The sequence below is a fragment of the Adiantum capillus-veneris genome, chromosome 9 (genome assembly GCF_014529385.1).
Source record: "Adiantum capillus-veneris isolate H3 chromosome 9, ASM1452938v2, whole genome shotgun sequence".
NCBI lineage: Eukaryota > Viridiplantae > Streptophyta > Polypodiopsida > Polypodiales > Pteridaceae > Adiantum > Adiantum capillus-veneris.
Genome location: NC_140939.1, coordinates 125,682,670 through 125,701,908, shown reverse-complemented (window position 1 = coordinate 125,701,908; position 19,239 = coordinate 125,682,670). Strand labels below are relative to the sequence as shown.

Sequence of the window (19,239 nt, the reverse complement as noted above, 5' to 3'; positions counted from 1 at the left end):
CCTAAAGATACCTAGGATGCATGCTTGAAATACTCGTGGCATATGAGGGAAAAGAATGCATGCATGCAGGCACAAATGGATCATATGACACATACACTCCCCTGTTCTTGTAAATTGTTTCCACCCACGATACCCAGAGACATGTATCTTTGTACATGGACTTGCCTGAGGGACCAAGCTGGCATACAATAAACATTTAGTGAACCCCCCCCCCCCCCCCCCCCTTTTCCAGGCCATCAAAAGAGGTAAGTTACAACCATCCGAAAATCAATGTCCTTTTCATAAAGCTAACATCAGAAGCTGTTCCTTTCTATAGTTGGACGTGAGCCTAGTCAGAACGAAGAAGACTGAAGACTTGGATCTAACTAGGGGTGTTGTTCATCATGTCCCTCTCTTCTAATATTTGTTACACCCCAAATTCATCGAGACAAACCTGATTAGATAAGAAAGGATCTTTCTCGTTCACTCGCACTGCCTTCCTCAAAGTGACAGAGGCTTCAACTGGTGATCCAAGGACAGTTGTAGTTGAAATCTGACAACAAAAGGTAAAGCATAAGCAAACGGTAAAAATCAAATGACTCTCTAAGAGAGAACCTCAAGGCATGGCTGGAAAATATTGCATTACACTTGACGGATAAAATCACAAGAATCATATTTGAGTTCTTTGCCCAAAAGTGCTGACCAACCACTAAATCTCATCATTAGGGAATGAAACAACGAGTACACTTGCGTGCAAAGCATATTAATAGACCCCACACTATGCCAATCTTCTCAAGCCCCTGCCTCATGACTCAAAAGCCTATTGGCAAGTCTTCGGGCTACAGCTATCTGTTCTTAACATCTAAGAGGCAGTATCCAAAGGAACTAAGAAATCGTGCATACCAAATTACCAATCCGTGGTCAAAACTCATAGAAATGAGTTCGATTTGGCATACTTATATGACATGAGCTACCAGTAATGCGATACCAGCTTCATGCAAGTTACAACTGTGGCATTGACAGAGATTTAGGACAACAACGTCACTACAGAAATGAAGGACAAAGATTCTTGAATGATCATTTTTAAAGTAGAAATGCAATACCTTGAGTGCCTCCATTGTTGACAAAGAAAGTACAGTTGGATGTACCGACAGAACAACAGGTACTAATAAGCTGAAAAAGCAGAGAGGCAAGCAGGGGAACACAAGAAACTTAACCTGCTGAAAAAAATAATGATGAAACATCAATTTGGCAAGCATGGTTTACTAGCTAACCAAATTACCAGTTCTCATCAAGTGCGCCCAGTGCATCCAGCACATGAAACATGTCAGAGAGGCTCCCTTGAATGCCAGCAGTCAAGAAAAAGTTTGAAATCGAAAGAACTTTTTCTGCAGAGACCTTCCATAGACCAGAAAACCAAGTTTGTTCTCAGGTTAAAGGCATGTTACGCTTTGAAAACAATAAACCTGAATGCACGAGATGGATCGAATGCATCACACGATAGTCAAAAGGATATAAAGGAATAAAGTTGAATCACAAGGCAGAGAAAGGAAACAAACTTAGATTACCTCAATCTGTCCTGATGTATGAGAAGCAAGTGCCGTTACGCCTTTCATAACCTGGGACGTTGCGGCCAGAGGACCACCCCCACCATAGAAGCCATCCACACCCCTTTCACCAATAAATTGAGTGCCATCCTCTGCCGAAAGTAAAACAATATATTATGTTCCTTGAAATATGGGCATGCGTTGTAGAATAAGACATGCTCCATGGCAAAATTTAACATTGCATGCAAAGCCCATCATGAAAAAAAAGGATCAATTGTTAGCAGCATACCGTACTTCTCTAGGAACTCGAACAACTTGCTTGTCACTCCTTCGAGATAACGAATCTGCATTGCAAAAGTTACAAAAATTGAAAGTAAGAATCTGGTAAGTTGGATAGTTTGAGTAATGAAATTGATTGCTTGCCTTTGCATCATCAAAGGCTGAACTTGCTAGCTTCAATAAATCAGCCAGCGTCTCCAAAGCCACTCCTGAAAACCTCAAACCAGCGATACAAAAAGCATGTTATCGCCTGTCAAACGTAAGTTTTCAGCTGCTTAATCTCATGAAGCTTCCTACAAGAAAAGCTGTACATTATCCATGCTATGTATCCACAGAAACTAGTATAACAGCCTGTTTTCACTACAAATTATAAATTACACAAAAACTAGAACTCAAATCCCAAAAAACACTGAGCTAATCATTCTAAAACACTTGCACTTGACAAAAGTACCTGCAGCCTTTGCACTGGTTCCATCATCATTTGCATCATACTTCCAGGTGCCATCCTCTTCACCAAGTGCCTGACTTGTGCCAAAAAATATTCAAAATACTATCCAAGAAATCGTGAGTTACCAATTCAACACAAGATCAGAAAGTCACCTTTATCTTTTGAAAGATGGCAATTGGATCTTCCAAAACAACCTGGTCTTTGACCCAATTCTGCTTAGAAAAATAACATGAGTTGAGTTTTTCTCACAATTGCACAACCTATCAAAGATCTTTCATTGCAGTTGGTAGAATTGACCTTCAAGACAGCTAGAGTTCCAATAGAATAATGAACATCTAACAACCCCTCTTTGTTTTCCAAGGATGACAACAAGTTTGAAACTGTGACCTGGAATAAAAGTAACAAAGGAATCATTAAAAACATCTTTTGTCTTCCATTGAGAGAGAGAGGAGGGGGAGGGGGGGGGGGGGGGGGGGGGGGGGGGATCGTTCGCACAAAGAACTCACTTTAAGATCAGGTTCTGGGAATGAGCATCGCAGTGCCTCGCCACACTTTGAGGCAAAAAATAAATCCTTTTCAGCAGAACTTGACGATGTCAAAACTTTTCCAACAACATCACAAGTTGTCGCTTCTTCGTGTCTTATTCCCAAAACTTGAAAAGATCTAAGAAGTTGGTACTTATCCTCCAAACTGGTAAACATGCAAACATTAGGATGAAATGATGATGGGTATTCATGCTTGACATGACTTGAGATTGATTAGTTCGCATTGTGCATAGATGCCTCTGAACAATCGGTCTGCCCCCACCCCCTTTTTCTCTTTGTCTATCTTTTTCGCAATGAAACAGATATGTATTATAATTTATAATGGGTCTCAAGAATGCTGCAAGGAGCCTATCCTCTGGGAAAGTACAAAAACCCATCCAAACTGTGGGAGAGCATGGTGCCGATAGATCCTGCCCTGTGTGAGGGTGAATTAAGAAAAGGTATGAACCAACAAAGCAAGAAAGAGTGATGGCACACCAAAGCATTTGAGCCTGAGGGCAAACTCAAAAACAGTGTCCCCACAGGCAGCCCTGCATGAGCTATCATCCACATGAAGTAAGAGATGCGACAGCGAATCCGAAGGGTGGAGGCCCCAAATGCATGCCCAGAACTGAGAGAAAAGAATGTGATAGATCAATAGCCCTTCATCAAGCCAAACAAGTATTTTGAGTAGGCTGGTGCACCCAGGGTGAAGCCAAAACTGACTCTTTCCTGAAAAGAAGAGACCGTAATGCTTTTACGGGATCCAATTTTGTGCATCTCGGGTAATAAGATAGGTAAATACACATAGAGGGGACATGAGATGGCACCGACAAAGCCTTTCTTCATCATAACACATGATAGCTTTATCGATCCAGTGTTTATCATACGTAGATCTAATTTTACCACATAGCGAAGATTAGTGATCAAGCCGCTAAGGGTCTTGCCACAATAGCTTGCAAGTGAGTCAAGCAAAGCAGCAAGCGTTCCTCAAGAAGCCCGGTTACGCAAACTTTGTAGGGAGGAGGTGGAGATTGAGGCACAATTTGTATGCAATTGTGCTTATTACAAATGAAGCTTTTTCTAATCATGTTACACGCTTGGACACTCCAAGTGAGAAGTTAATAGCAACAAAATCTGCAAATAACTGAAATTGAATAGACAGAGAGCGAGAAGAGGAGAGTCGACACGGAAAGGCAGAGTTCCATCCCCAGATGCATTGGCCCCAAAGACTGGCGCCCCTTCCGGTATTTCTTTATTGTTGCTTCGCAAAGGTACAACTCCCTTAGGGTTCGGCACTCTCAAGACTGCGGTAGATGCTCTCTAAAGAGTGACCCTCTAGGCACTTATAAACTGTACAAGGGATGCCCAAAAGCATCACTTTTGAAAGCTCTTGCACCCAAAAGCATGGCGTAAAACTGCCAGTTCTGCAGCCAGCACAAAACGCAGAATTTCATACAGCAATGCCACGTGGAAGGTTAGTGCAAAATACGGAATCTTCAGTTCAACCCTTACGCTTTTGTTAGTTAGGGCTTAGGCCCCTCGGCCATGCTCTTCATGTCGAGTAGGGTTAGGTTTCTATTTAAAAACCTTAACCCCTTCTATTTAGGCCCCTTGGTCACACTTTCTAGGTCGGTTCTTCTTGTCCTCTCGGCCAGTTCCTTCCACTTGGGCACGCCATGACACCATGTAATCACTTCCGGCAAGTGATCGACGGAAAAATAGAGATGACCGCAATCTACACACTTGACAACACTTTTAGTACTTCAAAAACAACTTTAAGGAGAGAGAGGATTCACGCGAGACACGGAGTGGCGGAGTTCCACCCCTAGACGGCATTGGCGCCCCTTTCGGTATTTCTTCATTATTGATTCGACAAGGTACAACTCCAGAGGGTCCAACTCTCTCAGAGACTCTGCGTCCAAATGCTCTCAAGGTGTCACGTGCACATGGCTCTGTGTGCCACGTGGACATGCTTCATCGACTTCTAGAGCCAATTTTCCAGTTATGGAACCCTCTTACATAAATGGTTTGTACAATTTTAAGTGATTCTCTCGTGTGTCGTGCCGGATTCTCAACTTGGGTTGCCCAAGTCTTTGACAGTGGTATCAGAGCACAAATGATTTCTCTTCTACTGGGAAATCCGTTCCTCTTATCGCGACACACTTCTGAAACGGAAGGCGATACGGAAAATAGGTTGATGAGGGTGCAAAGCAATTGCTCAAGTTTGCAAAGGATCCACAATATGCAAAAATTTTGACCCAGCACCCGATTGACGAAGTGCATACGCATTGGCAGCAAGCCATTGATACACCAATAAAACTTGCCTTGTAACATTTAATGGTCTAGTAACTTGTGTGTAGCGGAAAATAGCATGAACATAGTGAGCATTTCATTAGAATAGATTCCTAATGAGAATAACAAGACTGCTTGGGTGGAGAGAGCAACAAAAAGTATAACACCTAGTTAGATAGCATGAACAGTACTTCAAAAGAGAGAGAAATTAAGCAATTGACAATAGTTGAGGACCGGATTTGCATGGAGCCGGTCCCCCCTCCAAAAGGCTTTGTATTATGGTTTCTCCCATCAAGAGAGACATTTTACAATACAATTCTTTGTGTTCCTTCAATACTAGCTAGTGCTATGAAGATGGAAACTTCAAGCACTAAGCACAACACTTATTAAACACAACATCAATTCCCTCACCTCACACACCTTCGAAGATGGTGAGAGCTAGTGGGGTATGAGAATAGATCAAGAGGAAGGAGTATTCTTACGAGAAAGATGTAAATCTCCTCACATAATCACTCATATTAGCATAGCTTAGCTTAGTAATTAGCATGGTAGAGGAGATGAACATGCATTGAAGCTTGGCTCTTGGTTGGATTTGCATCACAAAGCCAAGAGTTGTTGGTGTAGGCCTCCCTTCTCACAAGCTTGGAGTAGGTGATAAGCTTCCATTAAAGCTTGAGAAGAGAGAGAGAGAGTCTTCTTACTCCACACATAGACTAGTGTGAGTGTGTAATGCCATAATGCCTTGAGAAAATCAGCCCCCTCTCTCTCTCTTGGTCGACCCCCCTTGCTAACTGCTCATGCTACAACCCTATTCGACCTCCCAGGCCTAGCCAATGGAAATTAAGCAGCATAAGTGATAGCCTTTTGACATGTGTCCCCCTTTCCCTTTTGTGAGAGCTTTTACTAATTAATTAATGCAATTAAACTCTCATTGGACCCCTTTGTCTCCTGGCCAATAGGAATCAGGCAAGCCATAGGGCTGTTGAATGCTCATTGGACCCCTTGGGAGACTGTCCAATAGTCTTCTAGAGAGATTATTTCCTATTGGTTCTTTTATTAAGTGTTTTTAAATTAATTAAACTAGACTTACTCTAGCCTAATTCTCATTGGTCCACCTCCAAGGCCATCCAATAGGATTTGAGTACACCTTGTGGGCATCTGGGCTAGGGAGCTGACATGTGTCCCTCATTCCCTTTGTGTAAAGGGAGCTTGTGTGTATGTATGTGAGTCTCTCTCATCTCCTACAACTAGGGCTCGCCCCCTCCTATGTAGAGATGCATGAAGACTTTTGGGACACACACAAAGCATCCAATTTCCCTAATGTTTGACCTTTGGACACAACCTTGGAATTTTGGAACCTTAGTATTTTGGAAGTCTTAATGGGCCGAACCTTAGGGTCTTTTAAGCCCATTGTTGCACATTGCTCTTTTGCAGATGGTCCCCCCTTGAATCCCTATTTTCCCTCCTTTGGGTCCCTACTGTGGCCAATCTGCCAGCTTAACCAATATTCTAGCTTTTTCTCCCTTGGCACTTCCCCTTATTAAATGATCAATTTAACATGAGAAAATCATTAGAAAATCATTTATGAGAATTAGATATTAGTTTTTATGACATTACCTCTCTCTTGAAATTATAGTCGTCCTCGACTATGGGGTAGAGAAGATAAAACATATTCATTAGTCCTTTTTCCTAGCGGGTAGAGGATCCCTATGTTACCCTACGACATCGTTCCAGAATGGATGACTGGTCCATTTGGCGCTTGAGAGCCTAAGCTGCCGCAAGCATGTCTGCACATTAGTCCTATCAATCTTCCATAGTAGAGTGACAAGCTCTACTTGGTGTTCGGGAGACGTCGTCTCCGCAAACTTTATCTAAGCATGCATACTACTACACATTTGTGCACAATAAAGAAAAAGAGAGTCTTATAAGACAAAAACTTTGTTCATTTTTAACATTTGTACATTTGCTTACTCTAGGGAAGCATTGTAAACATTGACAAGGTTTAGGTTATCCTTTAATTGTATGCCTTGCATCCATCTAGCATCTTCAAAAGGATAATTCTTAAACTTAATAAGATATCGTCGGATAGTCTTACCGCCTCTTAGTACCTTGTCTTCATGTCGGAGAATGGACTCGGGCTGCAGCACCTCTTCTTGGTCCTCAATCTCCGGTGGGTCTTCAATAGTAAGTTCTTGAGGTGGCTCTCCTTTGTAAGGCTTTAATAGGCTCACATGAAAAGCATTGTGTATGAGCCAATGGCTGGGCAACTTGAGTTGATAGGCCATCTCATTGATTTGCCTAAGAATCTGGAAGGTACCATAGTACCTTTTTGCTAACTTAGCATCGTACTTTTGGTGTCCCGTAGGATTGTTGCCCGTCGTGTGCCTTAATCGAACCTTGGGAAATTTGAGTAAGACCCAATCATTTTCTTTGGCTTGGGCTCTTATATGCTTGTCAGCAGCATCCTTTTGCCTTTGTTGTGAGATAGTGATAGCATCCTTAATCTTTTGGAAAGATTCTTGTAGGCCTCGGCTATACTCATCTGCAGCGAAGATCTTCCCGTGTACCTTAAGTAGTAGGGGACTTTTAGATCTTCCCACAATTACCTCAAAAGGTGCTTTTCCCGTGGAAGTATCTACAATGTTATTGTAGGCATACTCCACTAAGGGTAAGTACTTCTCCCATTGGGATCTTTGATCTACTTCTGTTACATAGGCTTTTAGTAGATCGAGGATTGTTAGGTTAGCTATTTCACTTTGGCCATCCGTTTGCGGGTGATAAGCCGAAGAGAAATTTAGTCTTGTTCCTAAATTCTCAAAGAGACCCTTCCAGAAATTACTGGTCATTCTAGGATCTCTATCCGACACTATGGACATTGGCAAGCCATGGTACTTGAAGATTCGTGAAATGAAGAGGGTTGCCATTTGATGGGCTTTGATAGTCTTTTTGACAGGTATATAATGCGCTTGTTTACTGAACCTATCTACTATCGTCAATATTCCTGTATTCCCATGGATAGACTTAGGCAATCCAAAGATAAAATCCATGGATATGCTCTCCCATGGTGATTAGGGATTGGCAAGGGTTGAAGCAATCCAAGTGCTTCCCTCTATCAAACTTCGTCTTTTGACATACCACACATTTAGAAACATACTCTTGTATGTTTGCTTTCATGGTAGGCCAATAGAAATATGTTTCAATCCCCTTTAGGGTAGATTGAATCCCTTTATGCCTGCATAAGGAGGAGCATGAGATTCATACATTACTTTCTTACGTAGTGAGTTAGTAACGCATAGTCTATTGCCATAGAGAAGATAACCATCTTGTAATGTAAATGGTTCCTCTTTCTTCCCTAATGCAAGGGCTGAAATCACATCTCTAAAATCGGGATCAACAGCATACTCATCTATAATAGAAGATAGATCATTGTGAGTTGCTATGGAAACCGCATTCACTCTCGGTCGTCTTGAGAGTGCATCGGCTACTTGATTATGCTTGCCAGCAATGTGAGCAATATGAAAATGAAATTGCGAAAGGAAATTTGCCCACCTCATTTGTTTGTCGAAGAGCTTGGTCTGCGTCATGAAGTACTTAAGACTTTGGTGATCCGTTCGCGAGTCCCCAATAAATAGTGCTTCCATGAGTCTAAGGCATGCAGAACTACGAGGAGTTCCTTTTCATATATGCCTAGAGCTTGTTCAACAGGGTCGAGCCTTCGACTTTCATAGCCTGCGGCGTGCCCTTCTTGGAGTAAAACAGCTCCAAGGCAATCACCACAAGCATCACATTGGACCTCAAATGGCTTTGAGAGATCCGGTAGTGTAAGCACAGGTTGAGAGATAAGCTTTTCTTTAAGCTTTTCGAAAGCATTGTTCTCCTTAGCAGACCATGTATACCTAATGTTCTTCTTTGTTAGGTCATGTAATGGTCCTGCTATTAGTGAGAACTTTTCTATGAAGCATCTATAGTATGCACACATACCTATAAAGCTTCTTCGTTCATGAACATTCCTAGGTTTAGGCCATCCTTTTATTACCTCTAATTTTGATGGATCCATTTGGATGCCTTCTTGAAAGATAATGTGACCTAAATACTGAATCTCTTGTAAGAAAAATTCACTTTTCTTCCATTAACATTAAGTTTATTCTCTCTTAGAAATTGAAATATTACCTGGAGGTGTTGCTTGTCTTCGTCTAATAAATAAGAGTAGATGATGATATCATCAAAGAACACTCCAATAAAGGTTCGGTGTGTGTTCGTCTAATAAATTAGAGTAGATGATGATATCATCAAAGAACGCTCTAGTAAAGGTTCGGTGAGGCCTGAATAGCTTCTCCATCAAGTGGTTGAATGTGGCTGGTGCATTGGTCAAGCCAAAAGGCATGACAATGTATTCGTAAAGACCAAACGTAGTGCGAAATGCGGTCTTTACAATGTCTTGATCAACTATCCTTATTTGATGATAGCCACTTTTTAGGTCAATCCTACTAAAGTAGGTGGATCCTTGTAGCTTATCAAATAGGTCTTCTACCCGTGGAACGGGAAACCTATTATTGATAGTGATCCTATTTAGTGCTCTATAGTCGACACACATGCGATATGTGCCGTCTTTCTTTTGCACTAATAGCACAGGAGAACAAAAAGGAGAACAAAATGGAGATGAGCTAGGCCTAACCATGCCCTTCTCAACTAACTCATGCACTTGCCGCATAATCTCCTCTTGTTGAGCTTAAGAAACTCTATAAGGAGGTTTGTTAGGCGGTGAACTTCCTGAAAGAAGTTCAATTGCATGGTCATCGTTGCCTCGTTTAGGAGGTAGCTCACGAGGGATGTCGTCAATAAAGACATCTTGAAACCCCTTGAGAAAATTGGATAACTCTAATTCCTTTTGATTGTGTATATTTTCTTTTGCTAAAACATTAGGTTCATTTTGAGAGTCTTTAACAAAAATCATGTACACGGAAATAGAGCTCTTTATTGACTTATTGAAAGCTTGCGTATGTACAAATGGTATGGTGTTACCCATTTTCTTAGCATTTATGTATATATCTTTTTCCCTGAACCTAAAGGAGATTCTCCTTTCAGGGAATTTAACATTGGCAGCCATGCAATCAAACCATGGTGTCCCTAGGATGACATCCTCATGCTTGAGAGGAGAGATAAAGAAGTCCTCTTCGTCCACATACCTTTGGACATGGAGCCTCAATTTCCCGATTAAGGGAGTGACTGAAGCTTCTTGCCCCTTGAAAGCATCGTCTGCGGGTAGGACATCTCCCATCTCGTAAGCTTGTATGCCTAGCTTGATGGCCAACTCTGTGGATATATGAAATTGTGAGTAGAACCAAGGTCAAAGAGAATAAAAGCATCATGTTCTCTTACTTTTCCCCAAGCAAGGCATAGAGGAGATCCTTTGTGGTGAGTTTCCTCCTCTTGGATTTCGACCAAGGTAGCTCTAGGAGGCTTATGGCGGGTGTTCTTTTGGGGACAAGCGCGGTACGCATGCCCTTGCTCGCCGCACTTGAAACAACGGTTATCCTTGCGATAATGCTCAAGCTCTTCAGGAGAGAGTTTATTTTTGCCTTTGTAAACTCCCTTCTCTTTAGCTTTGTTGGAGTTGCCCTAGGAGACTTTTGGACATTGTCCTTCCCCTTAGGCTCATTGGAACCCTTGTTTTCCGTGGGCTTAGAATTTCTTTTAGCACCCGTTTGGAAATTGATTCGAGAAGCCACCATAGTATGGTGTATAACCGCCGATATGGTGCGTGGCCTTTGTGAGTTGACATACTCTGCCATTTCTTCAATAAAGCCCACACAAAATTGTTGCTTTTGCTCTCCAAAATCCAACTTCTTAAAGACAGTGGCTTTGAGTTGTAAGTCCCAAAACTTGTCAACATATTTGTGAATGGATTCGTAGGGAGAGAACTTCAAGCTTCGCCATTCGGTGAGTACTTTGTCTTTGGCATCGGTGGCCAAAAACTGCTTCATAATGGAAGCTCTTAAAGCTTTCCATGTTCGTGGAGCTTCACAGTTGGCCTATAGGCTAGACCACCATTGTCTGGCAGACTTTTGAAAGTGCATAGCTACATGGCGTAGCTTAGAGGACTCCGTGGAGCCCTCATCACCAAACGCCGCATAGAATTGTTCGATAAAGGCTAAGACTTTGTCCGTAGCACCAAAAGTGTCATCGTAGCTCTTCCCTCGACGACCTCTTCCACGCGGCATAGGATTTCCTATGGCCTCTTCTTTTTGATGGTTCAAAGGTTGCAGCATCACTTTCTTCAGAAGATGAAGAATTTGAGGAAGATGGAGAAGAGGGTGACCTCTTTCTCGCCTTTTTGTTACCTTGATCTTCTCTGTCTTCACCATCACTTTCATAAGAGGAAGAGGATGAAGAAGATGGAGAAGAGGGTGTCCTCTTTCTCGCCTTTTCCTTCTCTTGCTTTTTGTCATCCCTCTTTGAGTATGGTGTGGAGAAGTATGCGATGGTCTTCTCCGTCTTGGAGGTGATGGAGAGCGTTTAGCCCGCCGTCTTCGTGGAGCCATCTCCGCCGAGGTGGCAGGAGACTCACTTCTTTCTCGTTCCTTCGGTGGAGGCTCTTGAACTCTCCTTTGAGAAGGAGATGCGTCATCAAGGAGCAATTTCTGAGCCCTTCATATGGATCCTCTTCTTCTTCCTGAATCGGAGAGAGACCTCTTTTGGAAGTCTCGCAAGGAGGCTTCCTAGGTGTTCTCTCGTCATGGTGGGGAGCTTGGAGAATCCCATGAGCACGAAGCTATCGTTGCACTTCACTTTGGAGGGATGGATTGCCCATGGCTTGTTGAAGCCTAGAAACAAGATAGTTAACAAGCATCGGGGCATCATTAGTAGCCTGCTCATTAGCAAAATCAAAGTTATCAACATTATTTCACTCTCTTTACAATTGTTTGCCATTCTAGCAACTTTTAGATATAAGGTGTACTTTGGCACTTCAAGCCCTAGTTGCTACTCCTCTTTACCCCTTTAGAAAAAGCACTCAAGCTACTGTACCCGTGGCTCGAATACCATTAATTGCAAGGAATAGAAGAGAGGGTCGTTCAACACCAAAACAACACCGGCTTCTGTCAAGCTTCTAATAGCTCAATAGTGGTTAAGCCGTAGGCAAGCCCCGTAGGACTCCACTATTAAGACCATAGCTCTCGACGGTGATGTCCCGTTAACTGCACAAAGGCAGGCGCACTGCAAGGCTAAAAAATGCCTATTCTACTTACTCACATGCAATTAATAATACTAACCATTTATAGCTAGCTTGAGGACCTCCCTTCTTAAGCAAGAAAAGAGAAACCTTGTGCTCTGATACCAATGTAACATTTAATGCTCTAGTAACTTGTGTGTAACGGAAAATAGCATGAACATAGTCAACATTTCATTAGAAATAGATTCCTAATGAGAATAACAAGAGTGCTTGGGTGGAGAGAGCAACAAAAAGTATTAACACCTAGTTAGATAGCATGAAAAATACTTTTAAAGAGAGAGAAATTAAGCAATTGACAACAGTTGAGGACCGGATTTGCATGGAGCCTGTAACAGACTTGGACACTCCAAGTGAAGAATCAACCGCGACAGCACCAAATAACCACTTCAAAACAATTCACAGATCACAATAGATTTGCACTGGCTCGGCCGAGTTCCGTGCCTAGAGATACTGGCCCCAAAGACTGGCGCCCCTTTCGGTATTTCTTTTTTTATTAATCAATCATCAAAGTAAAGGAGAGCAGTTAGGGTTTCACTCTCAGACTCTGCGGCCAGATGCTCTGAGAAGTGAAGCCCTCACCACGTATTTAAAGGTACAAGAGATGCCCAAAAGCAGAGCCCTAAAAGCTTTTAAAACTAAAAAGCATCAGTTCTCTCTCTCTTAGAGTCTCTTTTTTTTTTAAAAAAAAGCAAGTTCTCTCTCTTTCTCATGGCATGGAGAAAAAGCAAGATTCGCGTCGCTCATCATTAAAAAATAAATAAAATGTCTCTTTTATAAATAATAAATAGCCTCCGCGATTTCCGAAAATTAGGGTTTTTGGCAGAAATTAGGGTTTGCAGAAATTTTAGGGTTTCTGACAAAAATTAGGGTTTCTGTTGTCCGCCACGTCATCACTTTGTGACATACCCCCCTGTTGAAAGCATTGTAATCGACCGCGATTACGCCTACAAAACCGACAAAAGCCATAAACCGTCTTAGCAGACACTGACTGTTAGTACCTACGTACTAGGAACACACATCTAGCACATGTACAAAATCGACAGTCACAACACGACATCACAAGACATCACCAGACATCACAGGACATCACATGATATTCAACATTCATTCGGATCTTAGACATCTGTTCAGGAACAAGGATCTCCTCGTTTTCTTCCACTTCGGGTTGCTCATCAGGCTCACAATCATCAAGCACATCACCCTTAACAGGTTTCAAGAGACTCACATGCAATGCATTGTGAATCCTCCAAGTATCTGGCAGTTTCAATCCAAAGGAGACATCATTTATCTTTTCAGTAATCTGGAAAGGTCCGTAGTATCGCATACTAAGCTTTGGAAAAAGCCTCTCCTTTCCCTTTTTCTTTCTTAGGCATGCCTTCTCAAAACGTAAGAGCACCCAATCATCCTCCTTCAGTTTCAAGTCACGACGATGGCGATCCGCTGCCTTTTTCTGTCGTTCTTGAGACTCCTGCAAAGTCTCGCGAACCTTGGCAAAAGCCGTATCCAAATCTCGCGAATATTCATCCGCTTCAAATATCTAATCTTCATGCTCAGGAAGGATGGAACCTTCGCAGCACTTTCAACAATCTCACATGGCGTCTTTCCCGTCGAAGAGTGTATCGTGTTATTGTAGGCAAATTCCACCAAAGGTAAGTTCTTTTCCCATTGACTCTTCTGAATCTAGATACAAGACTTCAATAAATCTAAAATCACTGAATTGGCAATCTCAAATTGTCCGTCAGTCTGCAAGTGGAACGATGACGAGAACTCCAACCGCGTGCCAATGTTCTCCCAAATTGCCTTCCAAAACAAACTCATAAATCCGGGGTCTCTGTCGGAGACAATCGTCTCAGACGTGCCATGTAATCGAAAAATCATCCTGATCATTCTGTGTTCTTGGGATATCAAAAATGAAATCCATTGCAATACTTTCCCAGGGGTGGGTGGGTATGGGTAAAGGCTGTAACAATCCCTGTGCCTTATGCCTGTCAAACTTGACCTTCTGGCATACCAAGCAACTGCGCATAAACTCTTCCACATCCTTTTTGAGTCTCGGCCCAAAGAAGTATCTCTCTACCCCCTTCATGGTGGTAGCAATGCCGCGGTGACCCGTAAAAGGTGGCCAGTGGCATTCAGTCATAACCTTATCCCTCAACGGCTGTGTAACGCACAACATAGTCTTTTTCATCAAGTAGCCTTCCCGAAGGGAGTATCCAGCTACTGTCTCCCCATCCCGTATCCGTGTGAAAATATCTGCAAAATCTGTATCTGTGGCATACTCATCGACCATATCCTCGAAGCTCCTATGATGTATCGCGGAAACAGCCAGAACCAACGATTTCAGAGACAAAGCATCTACCACCACATTCTTCTGTCCCTGCACATGGACAATCTGGAAGTGGAACTGTGACAAGATGTTCACCCACCGCATCTGCTTTTCCGAAAGCTGCTTCTGTGACAAGAAGTAGCACAAACTCTGATGGTCTGTAAAGACAGTAAGATCCGCTCCGAGTAGGTAATGCCGCCATTGAGTAAGAGCATGGATAACCGCCAAAAGCTCTTTCTCATAGATCTGTGCTGTCATCTCCGGCCTAGAGAACAAACGGCTCTCGTAAGCTATGACATGGCCTTCTTGCATCAAGACCGCACCCAGACTACGACCACAAGCATCACAATATACTTCAAATGACTTCTGCAAGTCCGGCAAAGTCAAAATAGGTCCCGTAGTCAATTTCTCTTTCAATGTCCGAAAGGCAGTCACCTCTGTGGGTCCCCACGAAAAAGGTACTCCTTTCTGTGTCAAGGTATGCAAAGGGGAAGCAACCTCTGCAAACTTTCGTTTGAACCACCTGTAGTACGAACATAGTCCCAAGAAGCTTCTAACTTCATGGACATTCCTCAAATCGGGCCAATCACAGATAGTCTCTATCTTGGCCAGGTCCATTTGCACTCCTGCTGTGCTGACACAATGTGTCCCAAAAAGTGTATCTCTCGTAGGAAAAATTCACTTTTCTTTGCATTAATCACTAACGTGTGATATCGTAATGCCTGAAAGACTTGAAGCAGATGATCTTTGTGTTCTGCCTCATTCTAGGAGAAAACAATGATGTCGTCAAAGAAAGTGCCAACAAATAGCCTCTACTCTCGAAAAATCATGTCCATCATCCGGTTAAATGTTGCAGGAGCATTGGTTAAGCCAAAAGGCATCACCAAAAACTCAAATAACCCAAAAGTCGTCCGAAAAGCTGTCTTGTAGACATCTCCTGACGCTATCCTGATCTGATGATATCCACTCTTCAAGTCAATCCTGCTAAAGCACGAGGATCCCTGTAACTTGTCAAGTATATCATCGATCCTAGGAATCGAAAATCTGTTCTTGATGGTGATTTGTTGAGAGCTCTATAATCGATGCACATTCTCCAAGATCCGTCTTTCTTCAAAACCAACAACACTGGAGAGCAATACGGTGAAGTACTAGGCTGGACAAGACCCTTTTCCAAGAGGTCTTTCACTGGGCTCATAATCTTTTCATTCTGTACTCGGCTCACACGGTAGGGTGGCCGGTTCGGTGGCGTGCTTCCAGGTATCAGATCAATGGTTTGATCTTCAGGCCCTTTGAAAAGCAATCGGCATGAGTGTGGAGAAAAATCTTGGCGTTCTTTTGATCAGGTCAAAACATATTCAACCTTTATCCATCCTTCAGTTCTCTCCCAAAAGAGTGAGTAAGAATCTGAAGTTCATCAAGTACAATCTCTAAGCCCTTCATTTATCAAAGTCACTTTCTCGGCCCGGTAGTCAACCACGGCGTAGTTCTTGTGGTACCAAGGGATCCTGAGTAGAACGTCACTCGCGTGCCCTGAACACCCCTGTCATTGCAAACGAAATTTGCCAATGCTCGGTGTAATGGCAACATCCCATCCGGGTGCCAGTCGAACTACCTCCGCCTGTGGCGTCAGTCTGTCGGGCGTAATTCCATATCGAGCCGCCAATTCCAAGTGAAAAGAAGTTGGCCTTGGCTCCTTCAAAAGAGCTTCCTGATCCTTCACTTTGCCCCAAAAGCGGCAAAGTTTGTACTTTCATTCATTAGATTCGGTGTAGATCCCACACCATGTGGTACCAGTTCTGCTTTTCTATCTGCCTTTTCAGCCACATTCCTCAACTGCTCTCGAACTCTCAGACCTGTCGTCGTCTTTATCATTATGTTCTTTCTGTACCTTTTAGGACACTTCGCGGATATATGTCCCTGTTCCCTGCATCCCAAAGCACTTCCCCTCTCTAATGAAGCGAGCTCTCTCCTCAAGAGTAAGCTTGGGTCGTGCATCCTTTTTCTTTGGGTTACTCTTTTTCTTTCTACTTTCATTCCCAGAAGTCTGTTCGGCTCGTTGTGTCATGGCCTCATATGTGGGGTAGGTCAGACTGCCAGAGTGAATGGCAAAGCCCCGCTTCGCATGACTCATCAAATCCTGAATAGAAGCTGACTTCTGTTCCAAGCAGTGATCTCGGATCTCTGTAGGTAGACCCAAGGTAAACCGCTCAATCTGTTCTCTGAACGAGATCTTCTTGAATGAAGAGGCGGGTAGAAAAGAGCTCCAGAATCTTTCACAATAAGCATTGATTGTATCTTTCTTGGTCATCCGAAGATGGTTCCAAGCAGCTCGTACATCTCGTTCATATTCTTGCGTCAACCAAGAAGAAATAAAAAGCTTCTTAAATTTCAGCCATGTAACCGGCACAGTCTTGCTTAAGAGAAGCGTGGACCACCAAGTACGAGCATTCCCCTTAAAATAAGAGGCAGCTCTCCGAATCTTGGAGTGCTCTGAATACCGTCCTCCCGCGAAAGCGATGTCAAACTGCTGCATAAAAGACAAAGCCTTCGAAGCATCGGAGTATCCCGAAAAAAGTATCAAACTTGATCGAGTGGCCACCTTCCTTAAACTCTTGGACTTTCTTGCTTTTATCTTCGAGAAAGTCATACTCGTTGGCTTTGTAAAAATTCTTCTTGTTCGCATAAAAGTTTCCGTTGTCAGAGTCTGAACTGTCCGTAGACGAGTCCTCTGTAGAAGTGTCACTCACTGCGCGAGACTTAGACTTCCTTGCCTTTTTCTTGCCCTTTTCGAAGCGTTCCTTCTTGCTTCGCTTTTTACCTTTTCTGTCTTGTTGGCTCGAATCTGAAGAGCTAGAAGAATTGTCGGAAGAAGAAGAAGAAGAAGAACTGGGTACTCCTTCAAATCGAACACGCTTCTTATGTTTCTTTGCCTTGTCGAATGTCGACCGACGACCCAAATATCCCGGGAAGTCAGTGCCTTTCTTTTGCTTTTTGCCGTGCTTTTTGCCTTTCTTTTGCACGTCGAAAAGCTGAGCAATCCGTGCATCAACCACGTTCTCCAGTTCCTTCTCCGTATATTTCTTGGAGACAGAAGGTTTCTTGAGAGCGGGTTTCGGGAGTGGTGTTGTGGTTCTTTGCCACTCCATCTGTACCTCTTCCAAAGAGGTCTGGTTCATATATTTTGCCATCTTCGGGTCCTTGGCAAAATTGAGCATCATCTTTGTTGCATCGCCGATCAACTGGCGACGCTCCATCTCTCGCCGCTCCGCCTGAGTAGACCAAGGCAGGCCATACTCTCTGCCGGAATCTTCGTTGTGATCCCAGCCCGCATCTCCAGATGCAAAGGGAGTCGACTGATCATTGCATGAAGCCATAGGTGCCGCAGAAAAAAAAATTCGGGGATCGGATTTCCCGTAGAAGAGAAATCGGCCGGGCTCTGATACCACTGTAACAGACTTGGACACTCCAAGTGAAGAATCAACCGCGACAGCACCAAATAACCACTTCAAAACAATTCACAGATCACAATAGATTTGCACTGGCCCGGCGGAGTTCCGTGCCTAGAGATATTGGCCCCAAAGACTGGCGCCCCTTTCGGTATTTCTTTTTGTATTAATCAATCATCAAAGTACAAGAGAGCGGTTAGGGTTTCACTCTCAGACTCTGCATCCAAATGCTCTGAGAAGTGAAGCCCTCACCACTTATTTAAAGATACAAGGGATGCCCAAAAGCAGAGCCCCAAAAGCTTTTAAAATAAAAAGCATCAGTTCTCTCTCTCCATCAGTTCTCTCTCTCTCTTAGAGTCTTTTTCTCTTTTTATTTTTTTTTTTAAAGCAAAATTCACGTCACTCATCATTTTCCCAAAAAAAAATAAAAAAATTTCAACCTCCGCGATTCCGGAAATTAGGGTTTACAAGAATTTTAGGGTTTCTAGCAAAAATTAGGGTTTTTGTTGTCCGCCACGTCATCACTTTGTGACAAAGCCGGTCCCCCCTCCAAAAGGCTTTGTATTATGGTTTCTCCCATCAAGAGAGACATTTTATAATACAATTCTTTGTGTTCCTTCAATACTAGCTAGTGCTATGAAGATGGAAACTTCAAGCACTAAGCACAACACTTATTAAACACACCATCAATTCCCTCACGATCTCAGACCCAAGACCTCACACACCTTCGAAGATGGTGAGAGCTAGCAGGGTATGAGAGTAGATTGAGAGGAAGAAAGAGTATTCTTACGAGAAAGATGTACATCTCCTCACATAATCACTCATATTAGCATAGCTTAGCTTAGTAATTAGCATGGTAGAGGAGATGAACATGCATTGAAGCTTGGCTCTTGGTTGGATTTGCATCACAAAGCCAAGAGTTGGTGGTGTAGGCCTCCCTTCTCACAAGCTTGGAGTAGGTGATAAGCTTTCCATTAAAGCTTGAGAAGAGAGAGAGAGAGTCTTCTTACTCCACACATAGACTAGTGTGAGTGTGTAATGCCATAATGCCTTGAGAAAATCAGTCCCCCTCTCTCTCTTGGTCCACCCCCCTTGCTAATTGCTCATGCTACAACCCTATTGAACCTCCCCAGGTCTAGCCACTGGAAATTAAGCAGCATAAGT

General features: G+C 43.0%; 1 protein-coding gene across 1 annotated transcript in view; it reads right to left on the bottom strand.

Annotated features, from left to right (window-relative positions):
• HAP6 (ribophorin II (RPN2) family protein) overlaps nt 1-19,239 on the bottom strand; it is a 44,885-nt gene that overhangs the window by 3,691 nt on the left and 21,955 nt on the right. The window contains exons 3-12 of the mRNA XM_086520104.1: nt 2,760-2,943; nt 2,551-2,640; nt 2,406-2,465; nt 2,257-2,326; nt 1,950-2,014; nt 1,816-1,870; nt 1,548-1,678; nt 1,262-1,377; nt 1,083-1,152; nt 434-532 (exon numbers count right to left, since the gene is read on the bottom strand). Of these exons, the coding sequence (XP_086376230.1) occupies nt 434-532; nt 1,083-1,152; nt 1,262-1,377; nt 1,548-1,678; nt 1,816-1,870; nt 1,950-2,014; nt 2,257-2,326; nt 2,406-2,465; nt 2,551-2,640; nt 2,760-2,943 (940 nt within the window). The remainder of the gene's footprint in view (nt 1-433; nt 533-1,082; nt 1,153-1,261; nt 1,378-1,547; nt 1,679-1,815; nt 1,871-1,949; nt 2,015-2,256; nt 2,327-2,405; nt 2,466-2,550; nt 2,641-2,759; nt 2,944-19,239) is intronic.